The sequence below is a fragment of the Myotis brandtii genome, unplaced genomic scaffold (assembly GCF_000412655.1).
Source record: "Myotis brandtii unplaced genomic scaffold, ASM41265v1 scaffold667, whole genome shotgun sequence".
Lineage (NCBI taxonomy): Eukaryota > Metazoa > Chordata > Mammalia > Chiroptera > Vespertilionidae > Myotis > Myotis brandtii.
In genome coordinates, this window is record NW_005370593.1 from 1829501 (window position 1) to 1840444 (window position 10944).

The following is a 10944-nucleotide window of genomic DNA, read 5'->3' on the forward strand; positions in this document are numbered from 1 at the left end:
GCACTCCAGGACTCGGGGCGGTCCCGTGGCGCGCTGGCCACGCGGGGCGGGACTCTGGGACTCGGGGCGGTCATGGGAGCCGGGGGGTTCTGGGTCTCGGTGTAATTTCGTGCGACAGGTCACTAGTAAAATCATAAAACCTCTAGAGGAAAAAGAAGAAAATCTTAGTAACCTTGAGCTTGACAAAGATTTCTTAAATAGGACATTTTAAAAGGTTAGACTATAGCCCTAGCCAGTGTGGCTCAGTAGGTTGGGTATCGTCCTCCGCACCAAAAGGTTGCCAGTTCGATTCCTGGTTGGCACATGCACGGGTTGCGGGCTCGGCCCCGAGTAAGGGGAATGCAAGAAGCAGTTGATCAATGGTTTACTCTCACATCGATGTTTCTCTCTAAAAATCAATAAAAAAAATTTTTTTTTAAAAAAGGTTAAACTATAAAGAACAAAAAGTCAATAAATTGTATTTTACCAGAATTAAACTTTTGCTCTTCAAAATACATTGTTAAGAAAAGAAAAAGCATATCAGAAAATTCTCTGATTTTTTTTTTTTGTCTGAAAATATTTTAATTTGGCATTCATTTTGATGAGTGTTTTCAGTGTCAGAAGGACTCTTGGGTTATCATTTTCCAGAACATTAAGAGATTTTCCATTGTCACCTGATGTGCATAGTTCCTACTGAAAAGTTTGCTTTAATTCTCATTTTAGTTCCTTTGTGTATATATAACTTATCTTTTTATACTGTGGCTTTAAAAAAGATTTTATCGCCGTAACTGGTTTGGCTCAGTGGATAGAGCGTCGTCCTGTGGACTCAAGGGTCCCAGGTTCGATTCCGGTCAGGGGCATGTACCTTGGTTGTGGGCACGTCCCCAGTGGGGGGTGTGCAGGAGGCAGCTGATCCATGTTTCTCTCTGCTCTCTGTCCCTCTCCCTTCCTCTCTGTAAAAAATCAATAAAATATATTTAAAAAAAAAAGATTTTATCATTGTTATTTTAGCAGTTTGAGTTTTATATACCTTTGTTGTGTTTGGTGTGGATATATATGCACGTGGATGTGGTTGTCCATCCACGTGGACAGGATCGTTAGGTTTTCTTTAATCTGTGGGGTTAAGGTTTTTGTCACATTTAGAAACTTTTCAGCTATTTAGTTCAAGGATTTTCGACTTTGGCTGTTTGGAATGCCAGTATCTGACTACCTTCTGTGATCTCTGGGAACTGTTCAGCTTACACTTTTTAATCCTACTTTGCTCAACCCTATATGTGAGTGGTCTGTTACTCAGTAGATACTTATGGTGACTACTTTGCAGATTTCTAGTAGTCTGTTTTGTTTGACTCTCTCATCCTAAACTTAGTCTTCACATATTCTATTTGCTTTAACCTTTTCAAACACAGGTCTCCATTTCCTCAACTTACTGCTGAATCGTGTGTTCCCTCTTCTTAATACCTTAGCCAGAAAATTGTGTCTGGACGTAAGGAATTTACTTTTTTTCCATTTTCTGGGGAATCACAGTCCTGTGTTATTCCATGTTTGAAAACATTTTCATATATTTTGTTTATTTGTTGTTTGCAGTGTATTGACAAATCATGTTCCTTCTTAATCTATGATGGACTGGGGTATAACTACTTATGTGTAGAGGAATTATCTATATTTTACAATCTTATTTTAGTGTTATAAGCTACTTTAGGGGGGAAAACAAAATATTTTTTAAAAGGTAAGTCTGTATAAAATTTAAAAGTGTTTTTTCCCGTATACACATGGATACACACACGTCAAATTCATATATGGTTATGATGAATAGTCTCAATCTTTAAGTATCAATAAAATAAGAGTTTTTTTAGGATACCAGGGAAGGCAAACAGTATTTATAAGGTGTGTGTGTGTGTTTGTTTTTTTAACATGCTCTAATTAAAAGAATTTTTATGATCACAGGAAAAATTCAGTATATTTGATGCACTTGGCTAAAAGTGACCCTACAATTTATTCTTAGGAGCTTCTCTGGTGATTCTGCTAGGTTTGGATACCATTCACTTAGTTTAAACATCTATATTTTTTATTTTTATTTTTTTTTACAAATAATCAGTTAGGCCCAGAGATATCGAATAGACCAGTGGTCGCCAACTGGTGGTCCATGAGGTCCAAAAGGTTGGCAACTGCTGGGCTAGACCTAATCCATTGGTCTTCTTTACCAGTACACCTGGAAATGTTGTAACATAGGTCATTATTAATATAAATTACTTAACATTTTTAGGACTTACTTGTATGATTATAGGTAAATAGTTGAATCAGAATACAGGCAACTGAATATTTTCAGGATTTAAAAAAATGTTTTATTGGTTTTTAGAAGAGGAAGGGAAAGATAGAATCATTAATGAGAGAAACATTGATTGGCTGCCTCTTGTGTGCCCCCTTCTGGGCTGGAGCCCACAACCCAGGCATGTGCCCTGACAGGCAGTTGAACTGATGACCTCTTGGTGCACCACAGAGCCATACCAGCCAGGCTGATTTTTTTGTTGTTGTTATTCTTTTTTTTTTTTTTTTTTAATCCTCACCTGAGGATATGTTTTACTGATTTTACAGAGAGGGGTAGTAAGAGAGCGAGAGAAACATCCATGTGAGAGAGAAACATTGCCCATGTCCCAACTGGAGATCGAACCTTCCCGTATACTCCCCAAACCGGGATGGAATCTGCAACCTGGGTATGTACCGTGACTCGGAATAAAACCTACAACCTTTCAGTGCATGGGATACTGCTCCAACCAACTGAGCCACACCAGCCAGGGCTCTTCAGGATGTCTTTATTTTAAATTTGATTCATGTTTGTGTTTTAAAAATACTTAATGAATATTTGGAATAGAAATTATTTTTCACAGTTCTTTGAAAATTTTACACATTTAGGAAGATGAACCACAGGAAGATGCTAAAGAATTACAGCAAGGTAAACCATATCATTGGAGAGACTGGTCAATCATTAGGGGAAGAGACTGCTTGTATATATGGAGTGATGCAGCAGCCTTGGAATTATCTAATGGCAGTAATGGATGGTTCAGATTTATCTTGGATGGAAAACTTGCTACTATGTATTCAAGTGGTAGTCCTGAAGGTGGATCGGATAGTTCAGGTAATATTTTGTTTCTATTAAAGTGTTTTACTAGTTTCTGCAATTAAAAAAAAATACATGTTTTATTGATTTCAGAGAGTGGAAGGGAGAGGGATAGAGGGATAGAGGGATAGAAACATCAATGGTGAGAATCATTGATCGGCTGCCTCCTCCACACCGCCCACAACTGGGGCATGTGCCCTGACCAGAATTGAACTGCAACCTCCTGGTTCATGGGTTGACACTCAACCACTGAGCCACACTAACCAGGCTAGTTTCTATAATTTTGATCATTTGTTTTTCTGCTTATATTTTTGCTGCCATTGTCATAAAAAAATAGCACATCCTTAATGATAGTATAGTCAATTTCTTTAATATCAACAGAAAAATTGTATCATGAAAGCATTTTATAAATACCTTTTTATTGTACAAGAAAGAATAGTATTATATCTACTTTTAATCTCTCTGGTCTTTTAGGTAAAGCTGCCTTTTGTCTCGTAATGATGAATTGCACTTGTATGATGCTGTCTCAAGCTATAACTTTTCCCAAAAGCCTTAAACTTTAAAAAATTGTGGCTGTAGGATTGCTTTTATGCCTGAGCCTCTATTTACTAACGAACTAAACTCTGCTAATTAAGTTTTTAAAAATAAGATTGTTATTCCAATGAATAGTTTTTTTTGTTTGTTTTTTAAAAAATATATTTTATTGATTTTTTTACAGAGAGGAAGAGAGAGCAATAGAGAGTTAGAAACATCGATGAGAGAGAAACATTGATCAGCTACCTCCTGCACACCCCCTACTGGGGATGTGCCCACAACCAAGGTACATGCCCTTGACCGGAATCGAACCTGGGACCCTTCAGTCCACAGGCCGACGCTCTATCTACTGAGCCAAACCGGTTAGGGCCCAATGAATAGTTTTTATTAAAAAAAGGAATATTTGAAAGAAGTAAGGTTATAAAACATTCATTTTGTCTTTATAGAAAGCAGAAGTGAATTCTTAGAGAAGTTACAAAGAGCTCGAGGCCAAGTAAAGCCATCTACTGCAAGTCAACCTATACTCTCAACACCAGGACCCACTAAACTCACTGTAGGGAATTGGTCACTAACATGTTTGAAAGAAGGAGAAATTGCTATTCATAACTCAGATGGTCAGCAAGCAACAATATTGAAAGAAGATTTACCTGGTTTTGTATTTGAATCTAATAGAGGAACCAAACATTCATTTACTGCAGAAACTTCTCTGGGTAAGTATGTAGGTATGTAAGTTTAGCAGATTAAGAATAAATGAGTATGTTAAATGGCAATAAAAAATCGTGTGAAATGTCCTTTTTTTTTTTAAGGTTCAGAATTTGTGACTGGCTGGACTGGCAAAAGAGGCAGAAAACTGAAATCTAAATTAGAAAAAACAAAACAAAAGGTATATTTGTGGGATTTGCTGCTTTAAAAAAATTCTTTTATATTGACATGGTAAGGTTTCAGTGGTAGATTTTAAGCATTTAAAAAATTGAGCCATATAACAATGCTACTCTAATCTCAAGAGGTATGGGGCATGCTGAGCCCAGCTGCTGTTTGAGAGATTTTAGGAAAGTCTAAAGCCTGAGCCAGGACAGACCATTCCTATGGTAAAGCCACTGCAAACAGCTTGGACGGGCTTGTTTTCCACAGTGGCTGCACCAGTCTTCATTCCCACCAACAGTGCGTAGTGTTCCCTTTTCTGCATATCCTTGTCATTACTTGTTGCATATATTTTTAAAGAGTGTTATGTAATGAATTTCAACAGACCCAGGCCTTGGACATGTATGGGTTTTTCTCAAATAAAATTAATTTCATTTAAATGAAAGCTAATTAGTACCAGAGCCAATAATATAGTCATTCCTTCTCATGATGAAATGTGTAAATATATGAGCATGATATAGATAGTACTTTGTGTTAATAATATACATAGAAAATACACATACCATGTAACCTAAAGTATACTCCAGAATGTTAAAAGGTTCAATTTTGGTTGAAGGTGACTTAATTTTTATTTTTTGCTTACTGTATTTTCTAAATGGTTGATTATAAGCATTTACCTTTTTTTCCCCTTTTATTGAATTTATTGGGGTGACACTGGTTAGCAAAATTATACAGGTTTCAGGTGCACAGTTCCACAACACATCATCTGCATATTGTATTGTGTGTTCACCACCCCAAGTCAAGTCTTGCCTTCTACCACCAATTATCCCCCTACACCAGTGGTTCCCAAACTTATTTGGCCTACCGCCCCCTTTCCAGAAAAAATATTACTCAGCGCCCCCTGGAAATTAATTTTTTAAAAATTTTAATAGCAATTAAACAGAAAGATATATGCCCCCAAATGCACCTGTGGCCATCACCGCCCCCCTGGATCGCTGCAGCGCCCACCAGGGGGCGATAGCGCCCACTTTGGGAATCACTGCCCTACACCCTCTTCCACCTCTCCCCACCCCCTCTCCTGCCAGCAATCACCACAGTGTTGAGTTTTTTTCCCATCTTTTTCTTTGTTTGCTCAATCCCTTCAACCTCCTGCCCCTCCTGCCCCTCCTCCCCCCACAGCTGATGGCCTGCTCTCTATCTATGAGTCTGTATTTTACTTCATTTTATTCATTAGATTTCACATGAGTGAAATCATATGGTACTTGTCTTTCTCTGACTGGCTTATTTCACTTAGCATATGTTCTTCAGGGTAAGGCTTTTTTTTTTTTTTTTTTTACTGCTGAGTAGTATTCCATTGTATGAATGTACCACTGCTTTTTTTATCCACTCATCTATTAATGGACACTTGGACTGCTTCCAAATCTTGTCTATTGTAAATAAGGCTACAGTGAACATGGGAGTGTATATACTTTTTTCAAGTTAGTGTTGTGGGTTTCTTCAGATAAATTTCTAGAAGTGTAATCATTTATTTTTCTTAAAAGCAAAGTCAATTTTTTTACAGGTTTTGGATTTAAATGAAATAAGCTCTTTTCTGATACATGAATACAAAGTTTAAATAACCCCAAATTAAAATTATGAGTTCTTTTATTTGACATGACAAAAATCTACTAGAGTACTTTTCAACCTTTAGAACCTTTTGACATATATGAATAGAAGTCATACCATTTTTTGGAAGTTGATAATGACATAAACATCTTAATTATAAAAGTTGCATATATATATATGGGAAGGTTTGGTAAAATTATTAGTTGTGAAAATTCACATTTGCTATTTAATTTTGATAGGTACGAACTATGGCTCGAGATTTATATGATGACCACTTTAAAGCTGTTGAAAGCATGCCTCGTGGAGTAGTGGTAACACTCAGAAACATAGCAACTCAGTTAGAGTCATCTTGGGAACTTCATACAAATAGACAAGTATGTTAGCCTCAAGATTTTATGACATATAGTTATCTTGATTTAGCTTTTCCCTTTTATCCTTTATGTTATAGGTATTGATTAGGGATCAGCAAATTATCACCCATGAGATAAATTTGTTCTACCACCTATTTTTGTTTGGCTTTGTGAGGTAAGAATGGTTTGTACATTTTTAGTTGAAAACAAAAGTAAGAATAACATTTCATGATACATAAAAATTATATGAGAATATAATGTCAGTGTCCAAAGTAGTTTATTACTCACACCGTCCTTATTGACATACAGGATGGGCAAAAAAAGGTTTACTGGTATAGTTATAATACACAGAAGTAATACAATAATGAATAAATAATCAAGAATAAATTGTGTTTTGCATACTCACAACTGTAAATCTACTTTTTTCTACCCCTGTATTGTCTGTGACTGCTTTGGTGGCTAGAACAGTAGAGTTGAATAGGTGTGATAGAGACCACATAGCTTGTAAAGGCTAAAGTATTTGCTATCAGCCCTTTATAGAAAAGTTTGCTGACTGGAAGAGTGAATTTGCATTAATAATTTGAACTTCTTAATCTTGTTTACTATCTAATTTATTTTCATGGTAATTAACATTCTGATATATTTAAGACATTTACTTTTTGATTGTCTTTATTAAAATACAGTGGGGCCTTGACTTACGAGTTTAATGTATTTTTTTTCTTTTAGTGTATTGAGAGTGAGAACACATGGAGAGATTTAATGAAGACAGCTTTAGAAAATCTAATAGTACTTTTGAAGGATGAAAACACCATTTCACCATATGAAATGTGCAGTAGTGGCTTGGTGCAAGCACTTCTTACTGTTTTAAACAACGTAAGTTGTTATGTACAGAACAAAATACATAGCTTTAAAAATCATTTGTAACTACCTTTTTGGCAGAGTGATATTTATTTTGCTTTGCCAACAAATAATAAAAGCTGAGTAATAAATGTTAATATTTATAATTTCTGCAGTCTTTCCCTTAATTTGTATTCTTAATTTGGGCCAGTTGAATTAAATAATAAGTAATTATTTATTTTGGTTTTCGCGTTACCTGATTATAATTTGTTCAAGATTTTATTGAATAAAATACTTACTTTAGCCTGAGATTTAACATCATGCTCTGATTTTCTTATAAAAAATAATCTGTAGACCTTGTTAAATACCTAAATTATTTGCACAAAATTAATTTTGTGAGAAATGATAGTTTAGGATGTTTATGTGAATATTCGACAAGTATTTGCTTAATAACCTTATATTTTTCTTCAGTTTTTTTCTACCTTTAATTTCTTTATTGTAATAAATTTTCCTTTATTTTGATGAAACATCATATATACTTATTGTAACAAATTCTAACAGAACTATGAAAAGTGAAAATTTCTATTTTAGTTCTGTTGGCCACTTAAATTACTTGATCTTTTTTTTTTTTAACATATTTTTATTGATTTCAGAAAGTAAGGGAGAGGGAGAGAGAGATACAAACATCAATGATGAGAGAGAATCATTGATTATCTCCTGCATGTCTCCTACTGGGGATTGAGCCCACAACCTGGGCATGTGCCCTTGACCAAAATCGAACCTGGGACCCATCAGTCTGCAGGCCGAGGTTCTATCCACTGAGCCAAACCAGCTTGGGCAAATTACTTGATCTTAATTATTGTAGTGGTGATACACTCAAAAGATTCACTTTAACTTCAGTCTCATATTTTCTTTATTAATTTTATCATTTGCATTAATTTCCATTTATTAAAATTATATTGATATATCACATGATGTCTCTTAGTAATGTCTATTAAGTTATTGTTTTATTAAAGCAGTTATTTTTTCTAATAATTAAAATAGTACTGTTAAAATACAAACTATCATAAATAATCTGAAATCATCTTGTATACTACACTTTGAGACAAATTGATTTCACATTATAATTGCTATTCCATTATAACATTGAAAAAGGAGGAAAAATAATCTATGTATTTGTTAGCTATGGTCTACTAGTCATATAATAAAATGAGTTTTGATGGAAAGAAAATTATTTTCATTAGATTATATTGCTTTTTTTGTAAATGTTAATATTCATCTTTGTAGCATGTGTTTTTGATAATTTTAGTAACAGCCTTAAAAGTTTTTTTTTTCACTTTCTTATTTTTGTTTTCTTTAGAGCATGGATTTAGATGTGAAACAAGATTGTAGTCAACTGGTAGAAAGAATAAATGTTTTCAAAACAGCCTTTAGTGAAAATGAAGATGATGAAAGGTAAATGTCCACATTTTAAAGATTTTGATATTCGCTGTGTTTACAATATGAAGTAGCTTATATTGTAAATGCATAATAAGTTGCAAGATTTTTAAACATGTTTTAATTTAATAGAATAAAATGAAAATTACATATGTGCTCTGAATGTAGATGATCACTTAGTTTAAATTCTTTTTTAAGTTACAACTGGAAATTTGAACACTGGTTAAATATTTGATGGGATTAAGTATTGTTCATATTTTTTTAGGTGTGATAATGATTTTTGTTTTTTCAGAATTCTTCCTTGGTAGAAATACATACTCAAAATGTTTATAGACAAAATGATATGTTCTTTGGCACTTTTCTTCAAAACATATGGGGATGAGAGAAATGGATGGGGATGTAGATAGAAATCAATTGGTTATTAGTAGTTAATAGTTGAAGCTGGGTCAAGGGTTGATGAAGGTTCCTTTTATTATCTTATTTCTGAATGTGAGTGACTTTTTAAAACAATTAAAATTTAATTTTAATAATTTGAAATATCACTTTGAATGAGTGCATATTACATTTTATGGATGTATAATTAACATTACTATATTAAAAATTTTAGCTCTTTGCAAATTATTTTAATATTAGTAAATACTTATCTCAATGGAAATATCTTATATAAAAATTTTAAAGTGATATTACTGCGTTAATGGTTATAGATGATTTTCTTGATATCATTTTAAAATGGTCTTTGTTTTCGATGATTTTTTAAGTTTCTCGATACTGTCGAATTATTTTCCAGAAATATTGTACCAATGTTGCCTTGCCAACAAATATCACTTCTGAAAAATATTTGTTTCATATATTCTTTTATGTGTCAAATATAATACAAGGGGTAAATTTAAAGATAATAATTACACATCTACTTTGAATGCAATAAATTAAACTTTTATAAGTAAAATGCAATATTTTATTAAGGGAAGGAAATTGAGTTAGAGTATTTTTGTTTACTCAGATGTAGTGTAGTACACAAACTTCTCTTTGAACTCATTAGGAAGTGGGATCTATATGGGGTTGGTTATTGCAGTTTCTGTATGAACTTTTGTATGAAATTATATAAAAACTCTTAACAATTATTTTTGCTTCACAGTCGACCAGCAGTTGCATTAATTCGAAAATTAATAGCTGTACTAGAATCTATTGAACGTCTACCTCTCCATTTGTATGATACTCCAGGATCTACATATAACCTCCAGGTAATCATGCAAAAGGCATTTGCTGTTATAGTTGAATGCATTTAGGAGTGGTCTTTAAAAAAACACACACAGACAGACCAAAAAATTTCCTTTCATGTTGTATTAAATAATGATACTGCTTAATTATTAAAGACTTTATCCTTAATGCCATTTGATTGTTGTTTTTCATGACTCTTGAATGTATTGAAATTTCAGTTTTATTTTGTTTAATGAAATTACTGTGGATTTTTAATAAAATATTTTAAGTAATAAATCATTTGGTCGGTCATAAGTGGAAAAAGACACTTCACCTGTGGAAAAGCAGGAAAAAGGTTCCTTTTGTTCTAGAATCATGAGTTAAGTTCCTTCGTCTCTGTGTCAACATACAAGAAAATGTGAAAACATTTTAAGCATTTTTTTTTTCTTTCTTTATGGATGTTATTGGTTAGAGCCAGAAGGCCTTCTTTAGCTATTCCTATTGATCCTTTCAGAAATCTGTCATTATCTATGTGTTTGTAAGAAGCCTGTTTCTTCCTAAATGTTATTTGGTTGACATTCTCATTTATTATATTATTCTTTTGTTAGCACCTGTGATATAGGTATGAACAGACAAATATTCTTAACTGTTAATACCTTCATTGTATCTTCTATGGGTTACTTTAATATTTTCTAACAGGTCCTTTGGCCTTGAATCTTGCCTTTGTCCAACCTATCCTGTATTCCATTGCATAGAAAGTTTCTTTTAAATATTGCCCTTAATAAGTAACCAAGAATCTGTATTTGCCAAAACAGTGCCTACTCAAGGTAAAACTTGCCATATCCCCAGGAACCCAATAATGTTACCGAAGCCACTAGACTCCCAGACTAGAGAGTTTTTCCAGGAAGTTACAGTGCAGTTAGTGCACCTCACATTGAATGTATATTAAACAAGATATTGAGGTCTACTTTGTTTCATTTCAGACATAGAGAGGAGCCAAGGGAATTTTGTGGTCCATTTAAAATATAT

General features: G+C 33.6%; 1 protein-coding gene across 5 annotated transcripts in view; it reads left to right on the top strand.

Annotated features, from left to right (window-relative positions):
• Nucleotides 1–10944, top strand: part of HECTD1 (HECT domain containing E3 ubiquitin protein ligase 1) — a 99894-nt gene that overhangs the window by 54916 nt on the left and 34034 nt on the right. For all 5 annotated transcript variants that reach the window (XM_005880990.2, XM_014528964.1, XM_005880992.2 and 2 more), the window contains exons 13-19: nt 2890–3112; nt 4075–4338; nt 4435–4511; nt 6334–6468; nt 7171–7317; nt 8642–8736; nt 9854–9959. In XM_005880990.2, coding sequence (XP_005881052.1) covers nt 2890–3112; nt 4075–4338; nt 4435–4511; nt 6334–6468; nt 7171–7317; nt 8642–8736; nt 9854–9959 — 1047 coding nt within the window. The remainder of the gene's footprint in view (nt 1–2889; nt 3113–4074; nt 4339–4434; nt 4512–6333; nt 6469–7170; nt 7318–8641; nt 8737–9853; nt 9960–10944) is intronic.